This window comes from Pteropus alecto, unplaced genomic scaffold, assembly GCF_000325575.1.
Source record: "Pteropus alecto unplaced genomic scaffold, ASM32557v1 scaffold25, whole genome shotgun sequence".
Classification (NCBI taxonomy): Eukaryota; Metazoa; Chordata; class Mammalia; order Chiroptera; family Pteropodidae; genus Pteropus; species Pteropus alecto.
This window is the reverse complement of record NW_006441955.1, coordinates 4,936,237-4,954,090: the sequence shown is the minus strand read 5'-3', so window position 1 is coordinate 4,954,090 and position 17,854 is coordinate 4,936,237. Positions and strand designations below refer to the sequence as shown.

General features: G+C 33.9%; 1 protein-coding gene across 8 annotated transcripts in view; it reads left to right on the top strand.

Annotated features, from left to right (window-relative positions):
* TUT4 (terminal uridylyl transferase 4) overlaps nt 1–13,103 on the top strand; it is a 103,349-nt gene extending 90,246 nt beyond the window's left edge. For 2 of the 8 annotated variants that reach the window (XM_025051918.1, XM_025051914.1), the window contains 6 exons: nt 1,437–1,552; nt 2,489–2,703; nt 3,444–3,544; nt 6,571–7,009; nt 10,991–11,149; nt 12,576–13,103. In XM_025051918.1, the coding sequence (XP_024907686.1) occupies nt 1,437–1,552; nt 2,489–2,703; nt 3,444–3,544; nt 6,571–7,009; nt 10,991–11,149; nt 12,576–12,664 (1,119 nt within the window). In that variant the 3' untranslated portion in view covers nt 12,665–13,103. Of the gene's footprint in view, nt 1–1,436; nt 1,553–2,488; nt 2,704–3,443; nt 3,545–6,570; nt 7,010–10,990; nt 11,150–12,486 lie in introns of all 8 variants that reach the window. The other 6 variants (XM_025051917.1, XM_025051916.1, XM_025051915.1 and 3 more) reach the window with 6 other exon arrangements.
* Nucleotides 13,104–17,854: the final 4,751 nt, after the last annotated feature.

The window sequence follows — 17,854 nt, the reverse complement described above, 5'->3', positions numbered from 1 at the left end:
TATAATTCATGTACTATACAATTCAACCATATAAAGTGAGCAATTCAGTAGTTTTTAATATATTTGCACGGTTGTGCAATCATCACCACAGTCTAATTTTAGTATGTCTTCCTCCTCTCTCAAGGAAACCCCTATCCCCATAGCAGTCAATCCCTGTTCCTTCTCTCTCCCACTCCCCAAATCATCAATCTACTTTTTGTCTTTGTAGATTTGTCTATTGTGGATATTTCATGTAAATAGACTTTTGTTACTGGCTTCTTTCATTTAGTGTAATGTTTTCAGGGTTCATTCTTGTAGTGTGTATCAGAACTTCATTTCTTTTATGGTTGAAAGTATTATATTGTATAGATATATCACATTTTATTTATCCATTCATGTGGACATTTTGGCTATTATAAGTATTGCTGCTGTGAGTATTTATGTACAAATTTTTGTGTAGATGTATGTTTTCATTTTGGGGGTGTATATACCTAACAGTACTTGTTGGATCATTTTGACAAATTTATGTTAACTCTCTTAGCAGCTGCCAAACTGTTCTCTAAAGCAGCTATGCTATTTTATATTCCCACCAGCACTGTTTGTGGGTTCCAGTTTTTCTACATCCTCACCAATACTTGCGCAATTGTTTTTAGAATTATTATTATAGCCATCCTTAGTGAATGTGTTCCTCATACTTTTATCCTTGACTTTAGATACATTTGAAGAATGTTAAGTAGACATGTCCTCTTGCCTTCCAGAAAATTGGTGCTATTACAGAAAGTAGTCTTTGTGGTAGTGCAAAATGGAGTTAAAGCAGAGAAGGATAAGCAAGGTACTAGCATAAAGGAAAAATGAGCTTCTAAGACTTGAGAAAATGATTTACTTCTTATTGCTTCCCTACCTTCTCTTTTAGTATACCTTACTTCATAAAATAAATGTTATATGTCCTTGAAATTTTGTATGCAAATCATCATATTTTAAATAAACCAGAGGATTGCTCTATTTACACAGAGCTCTTGTATACAGAGAATAATTTCTTTCCAGAAGTAGTGTAGTATAGCAATAAGCCTGAGCTTTGTAGTCGGTCAGACTTAGCTTTAAATTCTTCATCTGTTACTTATCAGCCTTTTTACTATGGGCAAATGACTTGAACTTTCTGAGCCTCATTTTCTTCATGTAGAAAATGAAGATGAAATACTATATTGAGATATACAAAGACGCTATAGGTGAATGAAAAAATAGGATGATGTAAAGTGGTTAGTACTGTTAGCAACTAAGATATCGATGATAATTCTGAATCTTATTTTCATATGGTTTTAGTTACAGTAAAATATTTGTTGATATGTCCTTTTTTTTTTTTTTTTAAACTACTTTTGCTTCTTGGTTTCCTTTCCATTTGGATTCAGAAGTTTGTAGTGATTTTTTTTTTTCTTAATAAAGTTGTATTTTCTCCCTAGGAGTACTTCTTTGATTCCAGAGTATTAACAGATGGAGAATTGGCTCCCAATGATCGATGTTGCCGTGTATGTGGAAAAATAGGCCACTACATGAAAGACTGCCCTAAAAGGAGAAGGTTGGCAAATGATTTTGTATCAGCATTACAAGGAAAATAAATGTGAGGCCAATTGTAGCTATAACTGTGTTCAGATATGTTTACATGAGAAAGTAAGTTCAGGGTTTTAAGTTGGACCTTAGGTAAATGTATATTTGAGCAGAATTTTTTTAATAGTGTGAGATTTATTTGTGGTATAGTGATGTCTCAACATTAATTTGTTCATGTATTCATTAATTCACTCAGTTTTTTTTTTTTAATTGAAGCATTTATTGACACCTACTGTATGCTGGGAACTGTGCCTAGGAGCCAAGAAAAAAAAATTACCAAGACCTGGGGTTCTTACTGAGGACTTCACAGTCATACAAACCAATAATTAAAATATAATTAACTGAATTTTTGAGGTATATGCTGTGAAGTATACATATATAATATATACCTTGAGGAATATGCATCCTATATACACCTTGAAAATATATCTATGAAATATACTTTGCTGCGTTCTGTATGTATACTGTGTTTTTAATAGGCCAGGAAAATCCCTCATTTAGTAATCAAGTGTTGCCTAATCTAAAGAGCTTAGAACTTTCCAGAAAGAATAAATTTCTAGTTTCTATCACTGTTATTTACTGTTAAATTTAGGCAAAACACTTACCTTCTCTAAGCTTCTGTTTCTTTCCCTGTAAAATGAAGATAAAACCAACCTCTAAGGATCGTTACAAGATTCAAATTAGATATTAAAAATTTTTTTATTTTGTATTTTTTATAAAACAACTGGAATACCCAGTTTTTGCCATATGAGTAGGTGTGCTGTAAATGTGAGTTCCCTTGACTTCAAGAAAATGCACAAAACATGATGAGGATGTTAGTCCCTGAATTGTGAAACTCTTATGTAGTTTAGTTTGTTCTGTGACTCACTCAGTTTACAAGTCCCTAGCCCCACATTATTGGTATCAGCAGTTTACTGTTTAGACTAAAGAAGAAAGACAGTGAAGAAGAGAAGGAAGGGAATGAAGAGGAGAAAGACTCCCGTGATCTTCTTGAACCCCGAGACCTCCACGATACTCGAGACTTCAGAGACCTCAGATGTTTCATATGTGGAGATGCAGGACATGTACGAAGAGAGTGCCCAGGGGTCAAACTGGCCCGTCAGAGGAATAGCAGTGTGGCAGGTAAGTTGAATGGTTGAAAATAATATTTGGTAAAAATGAAGTAACTTATGTTGATGCTATTCTAAGGATCCTAATTCCTCTATTCCAAACCTAGCTGTATGATTTTGGACCTTATAATTTCTTAAAGAGATAAAATTTAGACAGGTTTTTATTTGAACAGTACTTGAATATGTTCACTATCGACGTCTTAGCAGTCTGTTGTATTCAATCAACTCCTAAGTATTTAGATTTGAGTCACACTCTGTTTCTCTCACTACATAAAGTTAAGAGAAGTTAACGAGAGGTTTTTTTCTGGGAACATATAGGAGAAATTATATCTCTTCCCACTGCTGTTATGAGAAAGGGAGATCTGTTCCTTTTATATTTCATATGGAATTTTAAGAATTAGAAACCCAAATGAGAGTTTATTGAAAGAAAATAATAGAATGTTTTAGAAGTGATCATTTTCAGTTATGCGGATTCTTATTGCAGAAAGTATTATTTCAGACAGATATATTGTCTTTTAAAAAAGCAGTGTGAAATTTGTTCTTGTTTCTAGGTTCATTGTAATTTTTTAGTGATAAGTATTGAAAAATGGCTTTAAAAAATTAGTTGTTGCAATCCTTCATGAACATAATTATACTTTAAAAGTTCAAGTTTATAAAATCAGAGACTCTTTTAGTGAAGTAGAGAGTTTATTGCTTGTCATTTCTCTGCTCTTTTCCTTGTCTGTTGATTATCTTTCTGACGTCTTCTCTTAGCAGCCCAGCTGGTCCGCAATCTTGTAAATGCCCAGCAAGTGGCTGGTTCATCCCAGCAACAGGGTGATCAGTCCATAAGGACTCGACAGCCCTCAGAATGTGTAAGTACTCTGCCTGCAAATGGGTTAGTCTTGGCAGGAAGAGGGTAGGGATATCACCCACTATATTTTGAGTGGGTGATAAGGTTGACATTTCAGACTGGCAATTAACCATCTTCCAGATTATACAGTGCTTTGTAGAGGTGTCCTTGCTAAATGTATGAGGTGGAAAGAGCATTACTTTTGGAGTAATGTAGATCTGGGTTTATATCTATGAGCAAGCTCTTTAACTTCAGTTGTAAAATAAGATAACTACCTAATAAGGTTGTTGGCTGGATTAAAATAAGGTAATGACTTTGAGGTTTCAGGGCTTTGCCTAGTGGAGAAATATCAGTACCACTAATGAAAATAGAAAAAAATATTGAACTTATTAGGAGTTTAGTACTGTTAGGGCAATATATGCATGGCATTTTACTTGCTTGAAACTTTTCTTTGTCTTCTCATAGCTGATGTGGATACTTAGTGAAATATACCCTGTAAGAAGAGTTTTGAATTAGAATTCAGATTCACAAGTTTCATTTTAACTTTGCTGAGTTGCTCTTAACCTTTTTCTGAATCTGTATTTACCTTGCACTTCTAAATTAATTAATATTAATTGAATGTTTATGCTTAACCTAACACTAAAGTACTTTATACTTATCAAATTTAATCCTTTGAGTGGCTCTGTGAAGTGGTAGATATTAGTATGATCAAATTTTACAAATTGGGAAGCTGAGAATAAATTAAAAGATTCAAACCCAGGTCTGTGTAGCTTCAAAGCTATTAACTATTAAGCATGCTAAATCTGACATGATCTCTATTTTAGAAAAAAATTCTTAGAGCATTTGAAGAGCAGTAGTACAGACAATCTTGGAAAAACATTTAGGAGCCCACTGAGATGTATCTGTTATCTTGAATTTGATGTTTATATTTTCCACATGTATTGTTTAATCTTCGCAAAAACCTGTAAGGTAGATTCAATTATTATTTCTATTTTATGGTGAAGAAACAGATTTAAGTTTCTTGCCTGTGGTCAACAGCTACTTGGAACCAGAACTTGAACCCTCAGGCTCTTGTCTCCAAAACCTGTGCTCTAACCACTTTCTTATCCTGTCCTAACTTTATCTGCTTCTAGCACTCACTTTTCTCTCACCTGGATTGAGAAGAGTCTGTCTAATGGATGTTGCTACTCCGATGTCTCCAAGCACTTCAGCTTCAACATGTCTAGAATGTAGCTTTTATATATCAACTCTCTTTGGAGAGTTGGAGAGATAATATAAGCAACTTTTTCTTATGTTCTCCATTTCATTGAATGATCGCACGCTCTTTCTAGTTTCAAGAACTCCTTCTCCCTCAACCCCCACATCCAGTCAGTCACCAAATTCTGCTGTTTTATTCTTTTAGCTATAAAAAAAATAGCTAGCTCATAGCCATTTGCTTCTCTCTGTCCCTATATTGTATTTCTCTACCATCATCTCAGAACTATTATATTATAGTAGCCTTTTAAACAGTTTCATCAGTCTTTTATTTATTTTTAAAAATATTTTCTATTCATATTAAGCCAGAATAATTTTTTCTAAAATGCAGTCGTCATGTTTCTATGTTTAAGACCCTTCAGTCATTTCCGGGTGACCTCAAGATAAAGTCTAAACTACAAAGCCTATAGTATCCTTCATTATCTTTCCCCTATTTAGTTCTTCAGCCTCAGATTTGCCATTCCCCTTCCCCTGTACTCCAGTAATAAAAAACTTTCAGATTCCAGTTACTTTAAAAGCCATATGTTTTCGTGCCTGTAGCTTCAATTATATTTTGTTTGTGAAACAGTCTTTCCTTCCCCCCTTATCCCTCCCCTCTTTTAAATCAGACTGTTTTCTGTTTACCCTTGAGTCTCAGCAAGAGTCATTGCTGTTTTATTCTTTTAGCTATAAAAAAAATAGCTAGCTCATAGCCATTTGCTTCTCTCTGTCCCTATATTGTATTTCTCTACCATCATCTCAGAACTATTATATTATAGTAGCCTTTTAAACAGTTTCATCAGTCTTTTATTTATTTTTAAAAATATTTTCTATTCATATTAAGCCAGAATAATTTTTTCTAAAATGCAGTCGTCATGTTTCTATGTTTAAGACCCTTCAGTCATTTCCGGGTGACCTCAAGATAAAGTCTAAACTACAAAGCCTATAGTATCCTTCATTATCTTTCCCCTATTTAGTTCTTCAGCCTCAGATTTGCCATTCCCCTTCCCCTGTACTCCAGTAATAAAAAACTTTCAGATTCCAGTTACTTTAAAAGCCATATGTTTTCGTGCCTGTAGACCTTCAATTATGTTGTTTGCCTGAAACAGTCTTTCCTTCCCCTTATCCCTACCCTCTTTTAAATCAGACTGTTTTCTGTTTACCCTTGAGTCTCAGCTTAAGAGTCATTTTCCCTAGGAAGCTTTCCTTGATTTCTTCTTCCTTTAATCTTATTTTCCCTCCTTTTCTCAAAGTGGGTTTAGGTGTTTACACTCTGTAATTTTATTCTGTGCTATACATTATTGCGTTCTTTATCATAATAATCATTGTACTTTATTGTGATTGGTTATGTAATCATGATCTGCTCCTCTTCCTTTCCCCCACAAACTTTAACTTCCTTGACGACGTACATGTTAGTATTGTATTTTTAATTCCTAGAACAATGTCCAGTACATAATTGACATTCAGTAAATACTTTCTGAAGTACTCAGTGAAAGTTACTGTGAGATATTTAGATGTAAGTTTCTAGTTATAATTGGAAATGTAGATTCTACATGATGGGAATGATGGGCTCTCTCTTCTTTAAGCAGTAAAAAAGTTTATGAGGTAATACCTATGTGAGAAAGGATTTGAGGAACTTGGGAAAAATTCTACCTTCATGTAAAATGAGATTCTATTGTTTATTATTATATACATTATAGAGTTCTGTTTATAGTGTTCTAATGAAATAACTCCATAAATTTGTATTTTGATAATCTTTTTATAAAATTAAGACATTTGTAAATTAATTTTAAAATGTATCTTTTTTTTCTGCAGTCTGATTCACCATCATTTTCTCCTCAGCCCCAGCCATTTCCCCAGAACTCTCCCCAATCAGCTGCCATTACCCAGCCTCCATCCCAACCAGGATCCCAGCCCAAGCTTGGCCCACCTCAGCAGGGAGCCCAACCTCCCCATCAGGTCCAGATGCCTATGTATAACTTTCCCCAGTCACCACCAGCTCAGTATTCTCCCATGCACAATATGGGATTGTTGCCAATGCATGCCCTCCAGATCCCTGCCCCATCCTGGCCTATCCATGGTCCAGTGATCCACTCTGCCCCAGGCAATGCCCCCAGCCTGAACGATCCCAGCATCATCTTTGCACAGCCTGCTGCCAGACCTGTGGCAATCTCTAGCTCCTCTCGTGATGGACACTGGCCTCGTACTGTGGCTCCAAATTCCCTGGTGAACAACGGTACAGTGGGGAATTCGGGTAACACTTCCTTTTCTTCTTTTGTATCTGTCTGTCTGTAGAAAGGTTGGGTGATTAGCTTATTGGTTGAACCTGGGAAAATGTGAAGACAAGGATGGATAGCAAGCAATATTTGTGGAGGGTCAGCATAGAATAAAGGTAAAGAGAGTGGGCTGTGGATTCAGACTGCTTGGATTTGAATTCTGCTGTTTATTACGTGGTATTGGGCAGTTGCTTAATCTTTGTGCATTAGTTTTATCTGTAAAATAGGAGAATAATAGCATCTAACTCACAGGGATAGTGTGAATATTAAGTGAGGTAATGTACCTAAATGTTATTTATGATTATTTTAAATTTTTGCTGCAATCCTGCTTTGTGTAGGTATTATAAGCACTCATTTTGCAGTTGAGGAAATTGAAGTGTTAAATAAGTAACTTAACTATCATGCTATCATAATTAATCATAGTAGATCCAAGATTTAATCCAATTTCTTTCTTCAGAACCTGTGTTCTTTGCCCTTGACTTTTACTATCTTCCAGTAAAAATATTGGTAGCACTTTATAGCATTAAAAATATTTTTTGATATCTAAGTAATAGATATTCATTATAGAATATTTGAAAAAGAAAAAATTATCCATATCTTAACTCCTAGGCATAATTGCTAAGTAATATTTTGGTGTATTACCATCCAGTCATTTTCTAATATTTAAAAATAGTTCATATAGGCCATAAATCTAGTTTTATATCTAGTTTTTAGAGATAATTATTTTTATTTTAAAACTGTTGTGGAAAATTTGAAATGTATATAAAAGGAGAGAGTAAAGTAAAAAGAGCCTTCCCATTACCCAGCTGTTACCAGTATTTACTATTTTTTTATCTTACATCTTCATCCTATTTAAAAAAATGGCTTGACTATTTAATCAAATCTGAGACATTAGATCAAATTTTCTTATAACAACTTTAGTTTTAGCCCTTAAAAAAAAATCAAGACTTTTACTGTACCTAGGATCATCTAATACTCAGCTCTTGTTCCCTTTCTCCCATTTCTCTAAAATTATTGTTGTTGTTGATTTATTTGAATTAAGATTCAAACAAAGCCCATTTATTGCACGTGGTTATTACATCTCTTTAGTCTCCTTTAATTTATAACAATTCCCTCTCACTATTTTCTTCATATTGAATTTATAGAAGAAACTGTAGAGATTCCCACATTCTGGTGTTGGCTGATTGTATCTTTGTGGCATTAACATATACCTCTGTCCTGTAAACTGGTAGTTAGGTCCAGAGGCTGGATTAGCTTCAGACTTTTTTTGTTGTTGTTGGCAAGAATCTTATTTCTTGATTGGTCCTGTATGTCTTCTCGAAGTAACTAACTGGTTGTTCTTCTTTCATTGACTTTAAGATTGATAAGTGAGTTAGGTGATGTCAGCCTCTTCTATCCATTATAAAGCTCCTCATTAATTTTTATATAATAGTCTTAGCCACCATTGGTAATTATTGTTGCTATCCATTATTTCTTTTCTTTTCTTTTCTTTTTTTTTTTTGCTATCCATTATTTCATTAGGAATTGTAAAATAATTATTTTTCTATTTACTATTTGTAATTCTTCTATAAAGAAGAACTTTTCCTTATTAACTGCTTGGATATCCTGACATATAATTTGTATAGGAAATGTAGATTTAAAAGCTTGATTTATTCCCTTTATCAATTTACAAAAGAATTCTAGTGATAATTTTAAACAAAAGTATGCTGTTCCTTAGAACACTGTTGGAGGAGGTATCGCTGACCTCTTTTGGAACAATACAGATTAATGTATTTTGCTGAGCAGAAATGCCAGAATGTGGAAACTCATTTAGATTTCCAAAATCGAAGGATATATGAGACACATGGCCATTTAAATGTGGCCTCTGCTTCTCTCATTCAACAAATGTTTATTGTGTATATATATGCCATGACTTGCACCGTGATAGTCATTCAGTTATATAACCTAAAGAAAGACCCAGTGTTTTGCCCTTTGATATATTGGCTCCCTCTCCCCACTGCAAATTGATCTTTGTTTTAGCTTTAATGAACTTAATGAACTAATCCCAAACGCATTGTATTATCTCTTACCCTTGATTGTTTATCTGCCTGGAATATCTTCTCTATTACTTCTTCTGGTTACTCTCACCTCCTGCTATACTCCAAAGCTTGGCTAATTCACTTACCTCTATTTTTAAATTTAGATCACTTTCTTCAGAAAGCCTTTAACTTCTGCTGATTCTATTCTCTAGTTGTATTAGGTATTCTTTCTCTCTTCCATGCTTCCTTTCTGTCCATATTAGAATACTTATCTTACTGTGTTGAAATTATTTTCTGCAGAACCAATTAGACTGAACTTCTAGAAACTATGAATTGTTTCTTGCCTGTCATTGTCTCCTTAGTGTCCAGTAGGGTGCCTGATATATGGTAGATAATGTGATTTGTATAATATATTATTATATAATAAACTATTACTCAGTAAATGTTTATTATATGTTGGAAGGGTGTTTAAATCCTAGTTAATATTATAGCTAAAATTACTATTATGTTAAAAATGAAGGGTTGGATGAGAATATGTTAAAATAATAATAGTGGTTGTATTAGAATAGGTTGTGTGAATTTTTTTTCCTCATTTTTGAAATTATCTTTAATGAGGTTTTATTACTTATGAAAATATTTGGTTGTGAAAAATGGCCAGGGAAATTGGAATATATTTTTAAAAATAACGCTTTTATATTAAAACTTCATTTCTTAGTTGATTAGGACTTCAGTATGTATATTTAGTCTCATTTATTTTTTGTAAACTTTGAGCCTCGCAGCTTCTGCTTTTATTTGTAACTTGGCTTTATTAACCTGTGGTAAACAAGTGCTTTGTTTTCGTGGTTACCTCCTGAGAATACTGAACTTAAAAGAAAGAATGTGGCTAGTATGGGTTTTAGTTTTCTTTTCTCTACTCCTTCCTATCCCATACCTCCTAATTTGAGTTCCTCTTAGGAAGTTTAATGAATAAGGGCAGTGTTTTTCAGATTATTTTCTGCCACTTTGAACCCTGAATGATAAAAACCACCAGAAATGATGCAGAAGATTCAGGGAGTGCTGTACTCTGAAGGATGTACTTAAAGATCATCTTAAAGGGAAGAAGATTGGTGGGGATAGTTTGTCATGGAAAGGAGTCATATTTTTTGAGTTCCTATTTGTATGCCAGGACTTAAGTAAGCCACTTTTATTTTTTGTTATATAATACAACAACCTGAAGTTCATAATTGAACCTTAGTAATTTTTGGAACTGGGATTTGAATTTATACCTGTTTGGCTCCAAAACCCTAGTACTCTACCATTATACCACAATGTCTCAGCTTCCAATAAATAAGATCTCCTTCCAGGCCAAGATAAAATTAATTTTAGGATTGTTGGCATTGTCTTTAGGATAAAATGTAAGCTCCTTAATGATGTACTAAGAGTTTTTTGAATCCTGCCTACTCATCCAGCCTTTCTCTAACTACTTCCTCCCTTAATCTCTATCTCTACATTGTCGATCGTTTTGCATCTTCCCAAATTTACTGTACTTTGCTCCTTCCTGACTTTTGTACATGCTATTTCTTTTGTCTCAAGTGCCCTCCTTGCCCCATTTTGCTTGATTAACTTGTTCTGTATACTTTAAGACTCAGTTTAGTCAGTCATCTTAGGAAAACCTCTATCCTTGAACAACTTGGTTAGCCCCTCTCTTTGGAATACCTTCCACTGATCTGTTGTAGCAGTTACTATATATTAGTGTATATGTCTTCTTATATGTCCTCTGCATGAACAATTTGAGCACAATTACAATGTTCGATTCTTTAAAAATTTTTTTTTGGTATCCTTTGCATTTAGCATAGTTCTTGGCCTTACATAGTTACTCAGTAAATCTTGTGGAATGAAAGAATATATGAATGAACAAACTAATGTTTTAAAATATATCTTTCCTTTCTTATTGAAATGCAGAGGCAGGCTTTCCAGGACTAAATCCTCCAATTCCGTGGGAACATGCAGCACGTACCCATTTCCCTCTTGTCCCAGCTTCGTGGCCTTATGGTTTGCATCAAAACTTCATGCATCAGGGAAATGCCAGATTTCAGCCCAACAAACCTTTCTATACTCAAGGTACTATTGCTTACAAATTGTTAACATGCTTGCTGGGTTTTGTTCTGGGACAAAGTGCCTTTGTGAAGGCTAGGATCCAAGAGTGAAAATTCATGTGTTTAGCAGGCATTTATTGAAAGAACATGCTGTGTGCCAGACTGTGCTAGGTGCTTGTTTTTCAAGCAAGAATTAAGTAAAACCCCCACAATTAATGCATATTTTATTAGGAGAGCCAGACATGAATAAAATAGACAAGAATAGGAGCTTAGAGGAATCAGTTAATGTTGCCCCAGTAGAGAGAGCAGGATATGGATACCAGGCATCAAATCACACCAGATTTTTACATTCGAACTAGATCTTGAAAGAGATACAGGATTTTTTCCCCCTAGAGATTATCTAGCAATTAGAGAAGGGAGAGTGTTCTTTAGCTGAGGGAATAATGTCTGTAAAGTCTCAGAGTTTTGCCTGGCATAATGGGGGAAAAAAGAGAAAAAAGAGAAAAATAATAGGACAAAAGGATGAGGTAAATGAGAAAGATGTATAGGTGATGAGACTTCTAGAAGGTAGGCTGAGGCCATATTATGAAGGAGTTTAGATTCAGTTTAGTAAGCAGTCGGGGTCTAATATGAGTTGAGTAGTGACATGGTCAGATTTGTTTAGTAAAATTAAGACTCGAATGATAACAGAATTCATTATATTCTGTTGGTGCTGATGTACCAATAATAGCTTTAAGTAATATAACAAACGAAGGAGAATGCCAGGAACTTGTAACGTTTTGTCTAACCTACTTGCCTCAAAAGTATCTCAGTTATAATAGGCAGTGTCTGGTTAACCTAGGAGTTCAAAAAACTAGAGTCAGAGTTATTAGTTAAACTTAGGAGTTCAAGAAATTAAATGCACTGAGGAAATGTTGACTGAATGAAATGATAACATTTAGGGGAAGCCACTGGTATGAGTGTTAAGCTTGATACATTTTGACCCCCTCAACTATTTTTTTTAGTGGCAGAACCTTGACTATGACTGCTTTCTTATTCTGAACAAAGAACTAGGGCTGAGGGAAGTTATTATTGTTCATATAAGCCTTTGTAGCGGGGAGAGTCTGAAGTTGTTCCCTGGTGGGTTTGTTCCCCTTGACTCTCCTCCCCTCTGTCTCTCTTTTGTCTCCTCTCTTTTCTTTCACATGCCCACATTTCCCTTCACTCCCCCTCCTTCCCAACCGCCATAAATGTTTTGACATGCTTCATTACCTCTTTACTGTGTAAGTAGAATAAAAGAGAATAGCTACAAGTTAATTCTAAGAGGTTGTCAGACAAATAGGCACAAGCCTTTCAGTTTCCTGTCTGTGTTGTGTCCAACAGACAGATGTGCCACCCGTCGGTGTAGAGAGCGTTGTCCCCACCCACCAAGAGGAAACGTGTCGGAGTAATGCGAGTCCATTTTCTTTCAGCTGGTCTACCGATGTACAGCAACCAGCCAATCCTGCTGTCTCAAGGGTATCCGTACCTCAATGTCAGTTACATTCAGCAGAAAAAGTGACATTTAATGGAAAGCAAAACAAATCAGGTCTTGATTTAAAATTTTAACACGTTTAGATAGCTTATTTAAATTCTAAGACTGTTTTTAAAGACTGTATTATTTGTATATAAATATGAACTATAGTTTTTACTAGTATCACCAAACTGAGTGATACAAATTTCATCTATTTTATTACCCTATTTTTAAGGGAATTTTATGTTTTGTTTAACCTTGATGAATTGTATAAAGAGAGAATTTAAAAAATTACATTCTTTATTTTCTATTAGCTGTATTCATACTTTGGTTGCTTCAGACTTTATATATATTGTTCTTAAGAATTAGGAAAGACTTTCTTGTGTTTTAAATTTGTCACTTCTATTCTTTACAGAACCTTGTAGTGCCAAAAACTTTTTAAAAGGTAAAAAAAAAAAATAAAATAAAACTACAACATGAAGATTCAGAATTTTCCTTTACATTCTTGTATATTGAAAGTACTCAAACTTGAACAGAAAGTTGCTTTTATCTGTATTTGAAGCAATTCTATTTTAAGTTAACAAATCTTTTGACAAGGGTCAAACTTGGTTAATTCATCTGGTTGTTTAGATGATGGAAATATAATGTAAAAATTCAGAGATTTGTTTTACTCTCACTGAATAGAGTATTCTAACTTACAGACTTAGTTTTAGAAATCCAAGGATCTTTTCGTGTCCTTTATTTTATTAGATCTTCACAACACCCATATGAAGTTGATAGAAGCAGATGCTATCTCCATTTTGTCATTGAGAAAACCAAGGTACAAAACAATGAAGTGAATTTGGAAATAGAATTGAAACAGATCTTTTGAAGAAGAGATTTTAAACACAGACTGATACTGACTGTTAGAGTGGAGGCAAGGTAATTCTTATTTGTGAGGAACTAGTATATGTCAGACTGTCCATTCTGAGTCCTGTACTACTACCTGGAAAGCACACTTGCTAGGATGGTGTTTACCAGTAATGCTTGTGGTCAGTGATTATAGTTGGAATTCAAACTTGTGTCATTGATGGTAGATATTTTAGCTATTTTGGGTAGTAGACATTGAGATAAAGTCATTTTGTCTAAACCCCTCAATTAGAGAGACTTGCCAGGGGTTAGGCTAAATGCTATAGATTTCTTCAGAAATCTACAGAATAAATAAAAAGAAATGTATTTAATGGACAGTGTATTATCTTTGTTCTGCTTCCTCAGATATGCATTACTTAAATAGGAGACTACCTGGGCTTTTGCCATATTTTCCAACATGGAAGATGCTTGAAATCTATTGTAGGAGGTTGAAGGCTTTCCTGCCATATTTACAGTCCTAAAAAGGTATTTATTTTATGTTAAGATCAGGCGTATTTACTGTTAGTTTTTCATATTAGAGCTTCAGCACTCAGAATCCTACCAAGTGGTGGAGTTAGCTAATTTGTTTTCTTAATGAGATACCTGGCTCAATGTGTGTTTTTATGTTAAAATAAAACTTGGAGCATTCAAGATTTTCTTTTAGTGTTCAAGTATTTCATCTCCTTTCAGGTCTTAGAGAATAGGTTATGAGGTGTACAGGGTGTTCATTTTGTTCTACTTTGTGTATATTTGAAATTTTTATTAAAAAGAAAATCTGCAACTAGACTACCCCAACTCAGACTACCCCCTTCCTTCCTAAAGGAAAGCACTATACCATCTGGCAAAATGAATTTATGGGCCAATAAACCACAGTAACCTAGGCTTTACTTATAGGACAGACAGTGTTATATATAGTAATTTTCAGCATCTAATTTGTCCCTTCTTCAGCAATTGTCAGTGTTCAATAACTAGCAAAACTATTCCTAGTTGAAGACTCCTAGTTTGTAGTTTATAAAGTAGCAGCTCAGTTTCATAAGTTTGCAAACTTTTCATAGAAGTTGTAAACTTAAAAAGGTTTTATGAATTCACATTTATTGTAGAGCAGTTGAAAAGTCCAAAAAATTAATCTTATGCAGAGAACACACATACCCTTTTGTTTTAAAATGTTTTGTATGTTTCATAATAGAGACATTAATATTTTCCCTTGCCGTTAAAGACTATTCAAAAATGTGAATATTAATAATGTACTGTGTAATTTTTTCAGTCCTCTAAGATGATCAATTTTGCTACATCGTTTTTTCATATATATAAAAAATATTTGTAAAGTGATGGGCTAAAGCTATTTTTTAAAATGTTTTTCAATTATAGTTGACATGCAATATTATATGTCAGGTGTACGATATAGTGATTAGTCATTTATATATCTTACGAAGTGATCACCATGATGAGTCAGTCTGGCACCCATCTGATACCATAGTTATTACAATAATATTGACTATGTTCCCTATGCCGTACTTTACATCCCCATGACTATTTTTGTATCTGGCAATTTGTACTTCTTAATCCCTTTCATTTTTTTCACCCATCCACCACTGAAATTCATCAGTTTGTTCCCTGTATCTCTGAATTTGTTCCTGTTGAGTTTGATTTTTTATTTTGTTTAGATTCTACATGTAAGTGAATTCATGTGGTGTTTTTCTCTGTATGACTTTTTTCTCTTGACATAATAATACCCTGTAGGTCCATCCATGTTGTTGCAAATGGGAAGATTTCATTCTTTTTTATGGCTAATATTCCATTGTATATATGTACCATATCTTTATCCATTCATCTGTCAGTGGACACCTAGGTTGCTCCCATATCTTGGCTGTTGTATATAATGCTGCAGTGAATATAGGGGTGGGGTGCACTAATTCTTTTTGAATTAGTGTTTTGGATTTCTTTGGATTAATACCCAGAAGTGGAGTTACTGGATCATATGGCAGTTCTATTTTTAATTTTTTGAGGAACCTCCATACTGTTTCCCATAATGGCTGCACCAGTTTACAAGCCCATCAAGAGTACATGAGGGTTCCTTTTTTTCTACATCCTCGCCTACACTGGTTAATTTATTGATAATAGCCATTTCTGTCAGGTCTGAGGTGGTATCTCATTGCGATTTTGATCTGCATTTCCCTGATTAGTGACGTTGAGCATCTTTTCATGTGTCTTGTCTATTCGTGTCCTTGTATTGTTTTAAACTGGCAAGAACAGATACTATACTTGATTTTAGCCAGAAGGCAAGAAGTGATCCTTGGATTGTTTTTTTGATGCTGAGCTGTATGAGTTATATATATATTATGATATTAACTACCATTGGATATATCATTCGCAAATAACTTCTCCAGTTCAGTATGTTGCCCTTGTTTTGTTGATGTTTTCCTTTGTGGCGCAAGTACTTTTTAGTTTGATGTAGTCCCATTTGTTTATTTTTGCTTTTGTTTCTTTGCCTTAGGACACATATCCAGAAAATGATTGCTAAGACCAGTGTCAAAGACTTTATTGCCTATGTTTTCTCCTAGGAATTTTATGGTTGCAGGTCTTATATTTCAGTCTGTAATCCATTTTGGGATTTTTTTGGTATATGGTGTAAGAAAGTGGTCTAGTTTCATTTTTAGGATAAAGCTGTTTTTGTGTATGTTTTCCTATTATGGTGAATTCCTATAAATGGGATGATTAGGTAAAACAGATAAAAGTTCTAAGGTTCCTGTGACATATTGCCAAATCGTTTTACAAAAATGGGCTCATATTGTTATGGTAAGTTAATTTTACTTGGATTTAGCAAAAGGAAAAAAATGTGAAAATGAAATGCTCAACTTAAAACTTTAATTTGTATAAGAGAATCTAGTTCTAAGTTTCCTATGAAAATTAAAGATAATTATAGGAAATATTAAAGAGGCTGGAATCTTTTTTCTAGCTTTATGTACATTTTAGTTACAGTATATGATTCCTATTAAGATAAATGAACTAGTACACTTAGGAGTTCCTCTACTTCCTAGTTATATTATTTCTATATAGACAATGTTCATATATTTAATTTGAATCTTATAATCATTTCCCATTATCAGTTTTTAAAATGTTTACCACTACTTCTTTTACTGCTTCTTTCCTAACTCCTTAATTTGATTCATTTCTTGTTGGGTGAATTACATTATCGGGCAATTTTTTCCCAAGTGATTGAATGCTTGTAAGTTCACGCATACTTGAGAATATCTGTTCCTTTTTTATTTTAAAGACAACTTAGGTTGTGTATAAAATTCATGGCACTTTTACTCAGCCCTTTGGAGCCTTTTGCTTCACTGCCTTGTGAAGTTTGCTCTAAGATCTGAGACCTTAATTCTTTTTCTCTTTACATGATTTCTCTGCGTGGATCCCCATGATTATCTTAACTTTATCAGGATATTTCTTGATAGAGTGCTTATTATTTCAGAAAATTCTATTTTTTTGGAACTTTAATTTACCCAGTTCTCATCAGAAATTTCCATTATGTATATGTAGGATTTCTTGTTTTCTCTGTAGCTTTTATTTTCCACTTTTAATTTCCTCCAGCCTATTTTCTCAAAACCTTGTTTATTTTAGTCTTCTAAAGTTTAATTTCTGATTTTTCAAATCTTAATTTTTTACTCTGCTAAACTTATTTTCCATCTTTTATCTTTTAATCTCCTTTTGATTTATATACTTGCATTTTTAAAAACAGATCACCTTGCTATATCATTTTTGAGTCTGTGGAGAACTTAACTTTTTGGAGGGAGTGGCCAGTATTTGTGATCATTCTTTTCTCATTAATGCTTATTTGAACTTAAATCAGTCTACTGAAGATAATGCAAAGGGGCTAGGGAGAATGAGCTTTTAAGTTGGGTTGTTATATTGGAAGCCTCTCACCAAATCCATTATTTCCTTTGTCCCTGAGAACACATTTCTCCCTTCATTTTTTAGAAATGTCATTTTTCCCTATAGCAAAGTTTTTAAGGCAATATAATTCAAAGTGTGGGAACGTGAAAGCAATTTAGTGGTTTGTACCCAACATTAAAAACTGATACTGTAAACATCAGAATGTTTTGCATAATACAAATATTTTCCTGAAAAAATTTTCAGTACAGTATATGTACACAGGTAAGTTGCAAAATGTATCTTCATAGACCAAAAAGTTATAAAGCTACAGTTCCAAGGCCTCATCCACTAGGCTAGCACATAGATGACAGAAATGGCCATTCAGCAAGGTATATCCTTAAGTTCCATCTCCTCTGCAAATCTGTAATTTACCAAAATGCTCTCCAGAGATATTTGTGTTCCACTCACTGTTACCTCTGT